Source organism: Staurois parvus, unplaced genomic scaffold, assembly GCF_062004578.1.
Source record: "Staurois parvus isolate SC_StPar_1 unplaced genomic scaffold, SC_StPar_1.0 ptg000081l, whole genome shotgun sequence".
Classification (NCBI taxonomy): Eukaryota; Metazoa; Chordata; class Amphibia; order Anura; family Ranidae; genus Staurois; species Staurois parvus.
In genome coordinates, this window is record NW_028317877.1 from 4,205,307 (window position 1) to 4,218,609 (window position 13,303).

The 13,303-nt window shown below is 41.8% G+C and overlaps 1 protein-coding gene across 2 annotated transcripts in view; it reads right to left on the bottom strand.

The window, feature by feature from the left end:
- SYNJ2 (synaptojanin 2) overlaps positions 1-13,303 on the bottom strand; it is a 186,122-nt gene that overhangs the window by 26,350 nt on the left and 146,469 nt on the right. For both annotated transcript variants that reach the window (XM_089669736.1, XM_089669735.1), the window contains 4 exons: positions 13,046-13,238; positions 12,170-12,328; positions 6,203-6,359; positions 2,356-2,473 (listed from right to left, as the gene is read on the bottom strand). In XM_089669736.1, coding sequence (XP_089525862.1) covers positions 2,356-2,473; positions 6,203-6,359; positions 12,170-12,328; positions 13,046-13,238 — 627 coding nt within the window. The remainder of the gene's footprint in view (positions 1-2,355; positions 2,474-6,202; positions 6,360-12,169; positions 12,329-13,045; positions 13,239-13,303) is intronic.

Below are 13,303 nucleotides of genomic sequence, written 5' to 3' on the forward strand. Positions count from 1 at the left end.
AGTTCATAGCATGCAGTATTACTGCTGTTATCTTTTATTGTTAACGCACCAACATGTTATACATTCAATTCCTGCTGCAGTTAAAGTGTTACTAAACCCAGGACCCTGCATTCACTATATCCGGTCTCCCACAGTACACAGAACATAGAAATGCAATCATTTTAGTAAATATAAACTGCTAAATACATTTTCTCATCAGCAGTTAGAGCAGTCTTGTGACTTCTATCAGTGTTCAGCAGAGCACTGGTTAAAGCTTGTAGGAGGAGTTTTCTTTCTGCTCTAGGAGGATGAAAAACCCCTGACCTCTGTCTGGACAGTGCCGATTGGCCCTGTGCTGATCACAAGCACTCTCCCAAGAACAAAAACAAAACAAAACCTCTCCAGCCATACACACCAAACTGAGCATGTGCAGAGTGTCTCCACATGCTATGTCTTATCAGGAGATAAAAGGGAGACATACAAAGAAACAAACAGATGGCACACGGGCCTAGTGTATTCCCTTCTACAAATGAATTTATTGTATAAAAAAGTAATATACTCTCAAAAAAATTCAAATCAAAAGTCACATCATATGAAAAACAGCATGGTCCAATCTCCCTAAAAGGTGTCTACTAGTATGGGACTTCAAATGGCTGACGCGTTTCGAGGCTGCGCCTCTTCCTCAGAGCCAATACCTACACAACCTGCGTTCTCTCTGAACTAGCTGCCGACCGCAGATAGCCGAATGACGGCTGCACTGCGGCCGGCCAGTTCTGGGTGGACGTCATATGACGTCCTCCTAGAACGCACTCTCCTGCACGCCCCAGGGGGACGCGCACCCGGCGATCTCCGTGATTGCTGTGTCCTACGGACACAGCTGATCACGTGATGTGGTAAAAGGCCAATCACAGCGGCCTTTTACCACCTGATCAGCGGTGTCCAATGACACGCTGATCAGAGGGAAATGCAAGTGCCGGTTCTCGGCTGCACTTTCCTCACGCTGTCAGATCGTGAGGAAAGTACTGCCGAGAACCGGCAGTTGTCAGAGCGGGGATCGGCACCGATCATCAGGGCACTGATGATCAGTGCCCTGATGATCGGTGCCCAGCATTGCCACCCGCAAGTTCCGCCCACCTGTGCCCAGCAGTGCGCCCACTAGCTCCGCCCACCTGTGCCCAGCAGTGCACCCACCTGTGCCCAGCAGTGCACCCACCTGTGCCACTCTGCAGTGCCACCTACCTGTGCCCAGAAGTGCCACCTACCTGTGCCCAGCAGTGCCACCCACCTGTGCCCACCCACCTGTGCCCACCAGTGCCACCCACCTGTGCCCACCCACCAGTGCTGCCCAACAGTGCCACCCACCAGTGCAGCCCAGCAGTGCTGCCAGTCAGTGCCACCAGTCAGTGCCCAGGGGTTGTGCCAGTCAGTGCCGCCAGTCAGTGCCCAGCAGTGATGCCAGTCAGTGCCGTCTATCAGTACCCATCATCAGTGTCACCTATCAGTGCCGCCTATCAGTGCTGCATATTAGTGCCGCCTATCCGTGACACCTCATTAGTGCTGTCTATCAGTGCCGCCTATCCGTGCCACCTCATTAGTACTGCCTATCAGTGCCCTTTAGTGCTGCCTATCAGTGCCCATCAGTGCCGCCTATCAGTGCCCATCAGTGCTGCCTCATCAACGCACATCAGTGAAGGAGAAAAAATACCTGTTTGAAAAATTTTATAATAGAAACAAAGAAACTTTTTTTTTCAAATTTTTTACATTTTTTATTTTTAGCGCAAAAAGTAAAGCGCCCAGTGGCGATTAAATACCACCAAAAGAAAGCTCTATTTGTGAGAAAAAAATTATCAATGGGTACAATGTTGCATGACTGCGCAATTGAGCTGCCACAATTAACCCCTTACAGGCTGAAAACCGCTGAAGCTGATGCTGCGGATCACTATGGGTTGCAGGATCAGGTAACCCCGTATAGGTTCAACCTATATGGGGTTAACGGATCTTGCAACCCATAGTGATCCGCAGGATCAGCTTCAGCGGTTTGCAGCCTGTAAGGGGTTAACTGTGGCATCTCTGTGATAAAGTCAGAGATCCGCGATCGGCTTCTTTGGCCTGACACCGGCTTATGCGCAGTCGCTTCTGGAGATACATATCTTCACGGGATACTCATTTTACAGGGGGCAGCTGTCACTGTGCCAGGAATCCGGGATCACCCCAATAACTGTCCAGGACCTTCACAGAGCACAGAAGCTCTGCTGGCATCCTGCTCCTGCATCCCCTGTGATGGTGTCACCCGGTGCGGCCCGCACCCCCCTAGGGACGTCACTGCTATGAAGCTGTTGTCACACTCCACGACCATCCCATAACAGATAGGAGTACCTGTGATCAGAAGCTGGAATCTCTGCTCTACCATAATACATCAATGCTCCGGGGGTCCACGTGTGCTTTATCTTCATGCTGAAATCCAAATCATTGTCTAGAAGATTAATGTCTCCAGCTATATGAGGATTTTGAACACATATGATACAAGATGTTAATGCATCGTGGTTAGTAAAAATTCCTAAACAGGTATTTATTATGTCAGCAAAGCAGTGTTGTCCCATGTGAAAAGTGACACACAGATAGCAAAGCAAATATCAGGCTACTTTCACACTGCTCTGCCGCAAAAACACAGCAAAAACACATAGGCATTTTTACCGCGCTTTCTGGGCATTTTTTAAAGGACACGTGACTTATAAAACTGCACCAAAACAGCTTCTCAGAGGCGCTTTTCAGGCATTTTCCATTGATTTCAACGGGAAGAGGCGTTTTTGGGGCATTTGTTTTTTAACTCCCTAAACATGCCCCAAACATGCTGCAAACAGGAGTTTTTCCAACGCACCGCAAGCGCAGCACCTCAGTGTGAAAACAGACATAGATATACATTTACATACACAGAGAAGCAGTTTTCTTGAGCTTTTCAGGCGCTTTTTTAAACGCGAAAGCACTTGACAAAAACTCAGTGTGAAAGCAGCCTTACATCTGAACTCCAGGCAAACAGCTAAATACAAAACAGAAATAGAGATCTATTAACTGTGTTACTTGCCACATCTACTCCTGTCCACCATTGTGAGATATAGACATCCCTCTACACAGCACAGCTGGCCTGGTGACCTGAATTTTCCTTCTACAGTTAAAGTGGAGCTCCACCCAAAAGGGGAAGTTCCGCTTTAAGGCTTCGTCCCCAGCTTCCTGTTATGGATTGGTACCTTTGGGGAGAGGGGGGAGCGGGTACCCAATTTTGACTGGTACCCGCTCCCACTTCTGCTACGATCACCCCCCCCCGCCTGCAGTCCTGTCGGACATGTGACAGGTCCCAGAGGACTGTGGAACCATTCACAATGCGCAACGCTGCTCGCGCATGTGTAGTGGGCACAAAAGCTGTCACAGCTGGGTGCCCACACTTAAGATGTCGGCAATGGGGACACAGAATGGCCGGTGAACCCGGCTGCGGTGAGGACACCGCTGGATCCAGCAAAAGGTAAGTGGCTGTTTTTTAAAAAATTCAGCAGCTACAGTTTTTGTAGCTGCTGACTTTTAATTTTTTTTTCAACAAAGACTGCAGCTCCACTTTAAGCAGCAAAACTAGGTCTTATCCCAACCTCCAGCCTGTTAATGGACAATAAAGATGCAGCAATAGACTAATGAGGTCATCTCTATGATCTCTTCTGCTCTAACATGTTTCTTATCAGCACATGATCATAATGCAGGACAGCTAACTGGCCTTCAGTGCTGCCCCTCCATCTCCCAGTCTGGGATCTGCTGTAATGCACATTTGATGAAGCTGAAAACACGCCATTATATGTTTCCTTATTATTTCATTTTATTTTTTAACTAAACAAAACAACGTTCATTGGTGTCCTTTATATCTGCTTAAAGGTCAGTTTTCTGCTGTTTGTTATCAAGGGTAATTAAAGCCACTTTTCATAAGGTTGTCATAAACTTTGCATGTTATTTGTGGCCTTGATCTGCTTGTTAAAAGATCCAACATTTCCAATAATTAGGATCAGTTGATTTCTCAAGTGTCTAAATACAAAAACATAATTCTGAAAATTCATATTTGAACGAAAAATGTGTTTATTCCATTTGCTTGCTATTTTTTTGCATAACTAAAAGATTTAAAGATGAATTCCAGGTATGGATATTTCATACATGGCTACATTGATCCAGCTGGGACCAATGTAACTATGTATATACTGTACTTGGCTGATGCCCCTAGAAGCTGGAAAACACTGAAATAGACACCACTACTCCAGCAATCTAGTTTCAGGGTCCCGTGCTGAGTGTTGGCACTTCTGCTTAGTAAACACAGGAGGTCGGCCTGTATTCAGAGAACGCTTTCCATTTTCTGAATGACTAGACGCAGGGCAAACTAGGTGGCTGCCTATGGGTCACTGCCACCTAGGGGCACCTGGGCACAGAACAGGCCGACACTCTCTCTGTGTGGGACGAAGCCACGTCATGATCCGCCAACTGAGAGGAGGGGCAACAGAGGGGGAGGAAGCAAAGACAGAGGAAGATCTGGAGCCAGTGTGGCAGCTGAGCTTCAGCTCTTTCCAGTATTTCTCTCAGACTCAGTCCCTTACTACAAGCTGGCTGGCGGCTGCTGATCACTGTGGAGTTCCAGCCCTTCTCTGTGGAGGAAGGTAATGTCTGACATCTCATGTCTGTGTGAGTGTGACCCGGCTGGCCATCCATCACATGTGCAATGTATCAGTGAGTGATTACATCATTACGATCCCAAAGCCTGCTCTTCTAGTGCCTGCTGATCTTACATAGTTACATAGTTAGTCTGGCTGAAAAAACCCACAGTTGATCCAGAGGAAGGCAAAAAAAACCAGCAAAGCATGACTCAATTTGCTCCTGCAGTGGAAAAAATTCCTTCCTGATCCCCCGAGAAGCAATCGGATATTCCCTGGATCAACTTTACCTATAAATGTTAGTACCCAGTTATATTCTGTGTATCTAAGAAAGAAACCAGGACTTTTTTTTTTAAAGCAATTAACTGAGCTGGCCAGAACCAACTCTTGAGGGAGTCTATTCCACATTTTCACAACTCTTACTGTGAAGAAACCTTTCCGTGTTTGGAGATTAAATTTCTTTTCCTCCAGACGTAAAGAGTGCCCCCTTGTCCTCTGTGATGACCTCATGGTGAATAACTCTACACTGAGTTCACTATATGAACCATTGATGTATTTATACATGTTGATCATATCCCCCCTTAATCTCCTCTTTTCAAGAGAGAATAAATTCAGTTCCTCTAATCTTTCCTCATAGCTGAGCTCCTCCATGCCTCTTATCATTTTGGTTGCCCTTCTCTGTACTTTTTCCAGTTCCCCAATGTTCTTTTTTTTTAATTGGTACCCAAAACTGAACTGCATATTCCAGATGAGGTCTTACTAATGATCTGTACCGGGGTAATATGATATCTCTCTTTCTCTCTGGAGTCTATACCTCTTTTAATACAAGAGAGGATTTTGCTCACTTTAGAAACTGCAGCTTGGCATTGCATGCCATTATTAAGCTTGTGATCTGTGTCAGTGTTGGTGGTGGTGTGTTGTGTCGGATTTGTCACTGTGTGGGATCGCTCAGTTCAGGTGTTCTGTGTGTGCATGTGTGTGCATGTGTGTGCGTGGGCTGGGCTGCCTGTTGTCACAGCATTTTATCTCCCTCCATTGCCTGAGGAATTCCAGCCTGGGATCTGTGGGAGTGTGGCTCCATCATCCTCCACTCACTGTAACAGTGACCCTGCCATTGCCAGCCACAGATACAGTCCATCCATGACACTGATTTTGTCTTTAATATTGGTGCTGGTGGCATCTTATAGCACTTATTTTTGCAAATTAATAGAAATTTGGCAGTTTCATGATTTGTTGGTTTAATATTTTCATCTGTTTTTACATTTTTATTATACAGGCAGTTAGGAAACATCTCTCCAGTGGGCTTACAGACAGAAATAAAAATAAGACAGAAGTTCCACACTCTATCCAAAAAAATACATTAAATTAATTTAGTGTACCACATCTGTACATACATGCAAAGCCAAATAATGTGACATTCGGCTTATGAAGCCATGCACTGTTTTCTTTGTACTGTTGTTAGTCCATCCAATACTATTATTTAAGAACGTGAGGTTATTTCAGAGAAACCCAAGTAATAACCCAACTGTATGACTAGTTTACAGTACCTGATTTCTCAAATGGTAATTTCTTTCTCCACCACAATACTCTGTCTGTCCATGCTGGCGTTCTACACTTTTCACTTGTGTCATAAGCCTCTGATCCAATGTCATACTTGTAAGTTGGTCCGAAGTGGATAGTACCTTCATAGAAGTCTTTAAATATCTATGGGCAAAACATATTCCACGGCTGATTAAAAAGACCTCTCTAAAGTTTGTAGAACTGATAGACATTTGTAAATAGCTACTAAATGCAGATTTTTGGTTAAAATCATAATAAAAAAAGGTAATATGCAATATCATTATACACAGAGGACCCTTACCTCTTTTTCTGGAATTCCGCGTCAGTGCTGTTGATTCTTCCTTTCTCCAGGTGCCCCCTTAGCAAGCCAGATGCTAAGGAGACACTTGCGCACATGTACTTCTGAACCCAGCTGTGTGCTTCCATAGACCCATGCTGGTAAGCCATGCCCCCAATCCCTCTTCACAGGTGTTTGATTAAAAAGACCCCTCTGAAGTTTGTAGAACTGATAGACATTTCTAAATAACTACTAAAGGCAGATTTTTGGTTAAAATAATAAAAAAAAGGTAATATGCAATATCATTATACACAGAGGACAATTACCTCCTTTTCTGAAATTTGGCGTCAGTGCTGTTGATTCTTCCTTTCTCCAGGTGCCCCCTTAGCAAGCCAGATGCTAAGGAGACACTTGTGCACATGTGCTTCCGAACCCTGTTGTGTGCTTCCATAGACCCACATAGACCCACACAGTGCTGGTAAGCCACGCCTCCAATCCTTCTTCACAGGCGTTTGACTGACAGCAGCAGAAGCCTAAGGCTCCAGCTTCCTCCGGCATCTCCTGTGAAAGCAGGAAGCGAGGGGAGCGGTGCTGCAGCCAGGACAGCGCTGGAACGGTGACAGGGGTCAGGCAAGTGGTTAGAGATGAGGGTGGACAGTAGTAGAAGTTTTTTTTTTTTTTTTAAATGGTAGCAAACACATTTAAAAAAAATGGGCCCCCTGCAGGGTAATGTCACAATATGTGTGAGTATAACCTGCGCAGAGGACTGATCAATTAGACTGGCTGCTGCTAGCAAAATCACAAATGTGTACCGGTGAACAAATGTGTGAGTGCAAACATAAAAATTGCTGCGCTGCCTCTCCAAAAGACCGCTTTAAATAAATAAATGAATGAACTCCCTACTACACAAAGGGTCCCCACAAATGTGCATGTGCTATAATGCCCCGTGGGCTGGCAATTATATCCCTCAGTTTACTTATTGGTTTATTTGGGATTTAGTCACTGGGGAGGAGGGATATAATTGCCAGCCCACGGGGCATTATAGCACATACACATTTGTGGGGACCGTTTGTGTAGTAGGGAGTTCATTTATTTATTTAATTAATTATTTATTATTATATAAGTCCTTTTTGGGAGAGGCAGCGCAGCAATTTTTATGTTTTTAAATGTCACAATATGCTAGTATGCACAGCCTACTAGCACATTATGACAGACTTACCTTTTAAACGGAGCCCACCAGCAGCACGCTGTCATTGATGTAGGCACGTGACCCAGTCTTCCATCCGGGTTTGCAATCTCTGACCGTTTAAATACCTGGGCTGCGATGATGTCACTCCCGTTACACAGGAGTCACGATCTTGGCGTAGCACTCTCTGCATTGGCACACTATGGATCCCTTAGTGGATCAGTTCACTTTATAATCTGAGTGATTGGTTTATTTATTCACTGTATTGCACTGGGGGCAATATTAGTCACTTATTAGTTTGGTATGAACTATTTTGGATGATTTAAATTGGTTTTGCGCATTTTATTCTATTTTTATTTATTTATTGTTTATTGGCATGCTACATCATTTATTGTTTTTTTTTTATCTGATTTTTTTGGGATAAGATAGTGTGGGATTACGGTATTATTTGGGGTAGCGCTGCACCATATCATTTTATATTTTGCACAATATCCATTTGGTATATGGTTGGGTGTTAGTAGCCCCCTTGCCTTAATTATCATTATTTTATTTTGAGTAGTGCAGGAGGTCTATATCGTTTTATTTATACTCTTTGCATTGACACTCTAAATGCTGAGCGCACTGTGCATGTGCAGGGCTGTAACTGACAGGAGTGGAAGTGAATGTCTCCTGAATTATACATGTTTAGGAGATATTCACTGTTCCTACAGATAAGCCTTATAATAACCTTACCTGTGATTGCAAGTTAAAAAAAAAAAAAGTTAACTGCCACTTTAATGCAGAGAATGGATTAAGCCAAGAACCACTTCAAGGTATAATGCAATTTTTGAATCAATGTACTTCAACTACATCAAACTGAATGCTGTATACCTTATTCTACAAACAGTGACAGGAAGTCATATTCAATTTGATGGTGTTTTTTTTACTGTAGCTGTCAATGTTTTTTTTTAGCGAGACCTATGGCTTTACACAAAGGAATAATAGAATATAAATAGAGAAAATTTACTTTTCGCTACTAAAGTTGTTTTCTGTACAGATTGCATCTGTTATTATAGTAAATTATACCTTTTTAGCACATCGTGACTTTTATAAATTGCTCTCAAAGCGTTGCATCTATTAGCTTAGAATGATACTTAATATCTTGTTACTCACTTGAAAGCGTGACAGCGAGCCATCTAAATGACTATAGAATATCTGATGAAAAACAGTTGAAGTATACAGTTGTGCTGAAAAGATTGCATACCCTGGCAGAAATTGTGAAATTTTGGCATTGATATTGTAAATATGACTGATCATGCCAAAAAATGATCTTTTATTGAAGGATGATGATCATATGAAGCCATTTATTATTTATTATCAAATAGCTGTTTGGCTCCTTTTTAAATCATAATGATAACAGAAATCACCCAAATGGCCATGATCAAAAGTTTACATAACCTGGAATGTTTGGCCTTGGTACAGACACACAAGGTGACACACACGGGTTAAAATGCCAATTAGAGGTTAATGCCCCACATCTGTGGCTTTTTAAATTGCAATTAGTGTCAGTGTATAAATAGTCAATGAGTTTGTTAGCTCTTACATGGAAGCACTGACTAGGCTAGATACTGAACCATGGGGATCAGAAAAGAACAGTCAAAAGTCCTGCGTAACAAGATAATGGAACTTTATAAAGATGGAAAAGGACATAAAAAGGTGTCTAAAGCCTTGAATATGCCAATCAGTACTGTTAAATCACTTATTAAGAAGTGGAAAGTTTGGGGATCTCTTGATACTAAGCCAAGGTCAGGTAGACCAAGAAAGATTGCAGCTATAACTGACAGAAGAATTGTCCGGGATTCAAAGAAAAACCCACAAGCAACCTCAAAAGAAATACAGGCTGCTCTGGAAAAAGATGGTGTGGTTGTTTTGAAGGAGCACAATATGATGACACTTGAACAAAAATGAGCTGCATGGTCGAGGTACCAGAAAGAAACTTTTACTGCATCAATGACATATCAATCAGTTGATTTCTGTTATTGCCAATGCAAAAATATAAGTCTTAAAATATAAGAAGTGATCTGTAAGTTTTAAGGCACACTGACCCAACTCCTAAAATGTGTTCAGCTCTGATACTTTCATAGTGTGTCATTCATGAAAAGTGTATGATTTAAAAAGCAATTTCACACAGAGAAATGCCCTTACAAGATTAAAGGGTAAATAAGACCAGGCTGTGAACATTAACTAGTTGCTGATATGTACTGCGGGCGAGTGGCAGCTACAGGCTATGTGAATGCGCACATCCATAGGACGCAGTGAGTCGCTATGCGATCACATGATCACAAAGTCAACCAATCTGTTATGAATGAATTTCATTCATTACAGCTGTGTTTCCTATAGTGAGATGTAATTGGCCCACAGCTATCACTAGGTACCATTCACAGCACCTTGTACCATATGGTAGCTGGTGCCAATCACAGATCACAATGGTAAAATCGCAGCTGTTATGAATGTAACCCAATGAAGTTCACTGTAAAAGCAATCAAAGTGAAAAAAAAAAAAAAAACATCCTCCCAGTGTTGTAGTGTTCCTATGGTGACACTGAACTACTCTGATGAAAGTCTTTAAAAAAAAATTTTTTAATTTTTTTAAAATGTTAACAAAGATAAAATGTAAATAAAATTTTTAAAAAATTGAATAGAAAATGGTTAAAAAAATTATTTTTATTTTTTTACATACCGTCACCAGTTAGTGTCCCAGATCACTGCCACACCAGTTATATGATGACGCTGAACTGCCCTGGTGACAGTACGTTAAAAAAAATTGTGAAAAAAAAAAAGTTTTTATTGATTTCTTAATTTTCTAAAAAATTGTGTCAAAAATTACAACTTTAAAAAACTTGCCATGCCTCCTACTAAATACCCCATTCTGTCTACTTTCCAAACAGGGGTCATTTAGAGGGTATTTGTACTGTCCTAGAATTTTAGGTGCCTCAAGAAATGTGATCGGCCATCAGTACATCAGGACTAATCAATTTTCAAATATATATACCATAGTTTGTAGATGTTATAGCTTTCACACAAACCAATTAATATACAGGTATTGGGATTTTTTTTCCCAAAAGACATGTAGCAGAACACATTTTGCCTTAAATTAATGAAGAAATTAGATTATATATTTTTTTATTGGATATGTTTTATAACAGAAAGTAGAAAATATTGTTTTTTTCTTTCAAAATTTTCATTCTTTTTTCATTTATATCCCCAAAAATAAAAAAAAAATATGGTGATCAAATACCACCAACAGAAAGCTCTATTTGTGTGAAAAAAATATAATTATATAAATATCATTTGTGTACAGTTTTGCATGACCATGCACTTCGACGTTAAAGTAGCGTAGTGCGGAATAACAAAAAAAAATGGCCAGGTCATGAAGGGGGTAAAACCTTCTAAAGCTTAAGTGGTTAAAGCATTTATATATTTAAAAGACACAATAAATTGGCTCACTGACCTCTGCAGATGCAAGTACCGTGGAGCAATTCATCCTCAAATTACAAAGCAGAAGCACCAAAGTAGTTCAAGTCCATTATCTCAGCAGCTTAGCTCCCCCCTTCTTCCCTCTTCCAGAGTTCCTGTTCTGTATTTACATTAAAGCTTAGAGGCCTGGAAGGCTGTGGAGCCACTGCTGGGAACTGAGCTACTGAAAGAACAACATAAACGACTGTAGTGCTTTTGTTTTGAACTTTGATGATTAATTGCTCCATTGTGTTTGCAGCTACAGAGGTCAGTGTCAAAGCGCATTCAATTTCTTGTTTAGAATATGTAAATATTTAAATGTCAAGTCTAACCTCAGTTATACTTTAAAAACTAGCATTGAAAAGAAAATTCATCATTCTATATGATTGATTTGCTAAAGAAAAAATGGGAGAGGTTTACTTAGCTCAGTTAATAGGATGTAGCTGTGTTCACTTCAGTTATGTGCAAGCAAAATTGGCCATATAAATTATATATGTTGTCCCCTCACCACCTGCTTGAACCCTCAGAATGCCAACCCATCATGCCACAATTGTGTGCATTCCCTTAGGCCTCAATTATAACTTGTTTTTTCATTTCCCTTGCACATGATTTGGTATTCAAAGGGAAAACAGCTTCCCCAGTACATTTTGTACTTTTGTAGTAAATCAACCCTTTAAGTCAGGGGTGGGCAACTGTGGCCCTCCAGCTGTTGTAGAACTACAAGTCCCATAAGGCATTGCAAAACTGACAGTTACAACCATGACTCCCAAAGGCAGAGGCATGATGGGACTTGTAGTTCACCAACAGCTGGAGGGCCACAGTTGCCCCCCCCCCCCGCTTTAAGTGGTCATGTGATTTCCTATAAACACACGTTACTTAAACACGTTACTCCCTGATCCACGTAAAAAACTATTAGTAACATTCAGAAATACATATACAAAACAGGAGAAATATCGGTATGTAATTCCCAGAAATAAACAAATAAATCTGTACACACCTTTCCATTGGCTTTTTGAATCTGAAGTTGATCAAATTCAAGTAATTTCTTCCAGTCCTGGCGTTTAATAAAGTAGAAAACTTCCTCATATGTAAGGTCCAGTCGGTAATTAAAATCGCCACACCAAAATACATAATCATGTGAAAAAACATTTCTTCCCTTGAATAATAATAAAAAAAAAAAAGAAATGTACCTAGTGTCATTTTTTTCAAAGTTAATTTCATTGCATAGACTAAACACCATAGGGAGCTGACTGCTAGCTAGGCCATATAAGTTATTTGTTGCCCCCTCACCACCTGCTTGAACCCTCAAAATGCCAACCCATCATGCCCCAATCATGGGCATTGCCTTAGGTCACAATCAGGGGCGGACTGACCATTTGGAAACTCGAGCACTGCCCGAGGGCCCGTGGTCAGTAGGGGACCCCATGAGATGCCCCTGGTACCTTTTTCATAGGCTTTTTTTGAGTTTGTGCAAGGACACAGGGGCCTTATGATCTCCTATTGCCCGGGGGCCCCATGAGTTGTCAGTCCACCCCTGGTCACAATTATAACTTGTGGTTGGGGGGCAGAACCATGTTTTTATGCCCTCATACACTTAAGCTGCAAAGGTTGCTGATGGGGGTGTACATGCACGACGCTACTGTTATTTTAGGGATTAAAGCAGATGGTGAAGAGGCATCATGTTGCCTCCCTGACACCTGTTAAAAGGCCTGTGAAAAGAGATCCTCTGCGGATCGCTCTTCAGAGGGCAACACCACTATAAAAGAGACCTTAAGTTAGGCAGCCAACCATCTGAATGAGCCCTAACATTGCTAAATTTTCCACATTCATTCCAGCATTGTACTTGCAGATGTCACTGCAATGTACCACTCACCATAGGGAAGCTTAATTTCTGTGTGATTTCTTTGTAATCCTCATTCCGTTCTTTCACCTGGGTCTGCCCAGCAGTAAAGTGGCTACATATAAAGCAAAAACTTGTGCTGTAGAACTGGAAACGTATGGCTACTGCTCCTTTGTTGCCAGCTTTTCCTCCCATACCAGTCTTAACAGTGTCTACTGCCAAGTCTCTGTAAGAGAAAGAAGGTATAAACAACCTAAGAAGTCATAAGAAAAGTGTACATCTGAAAATAAG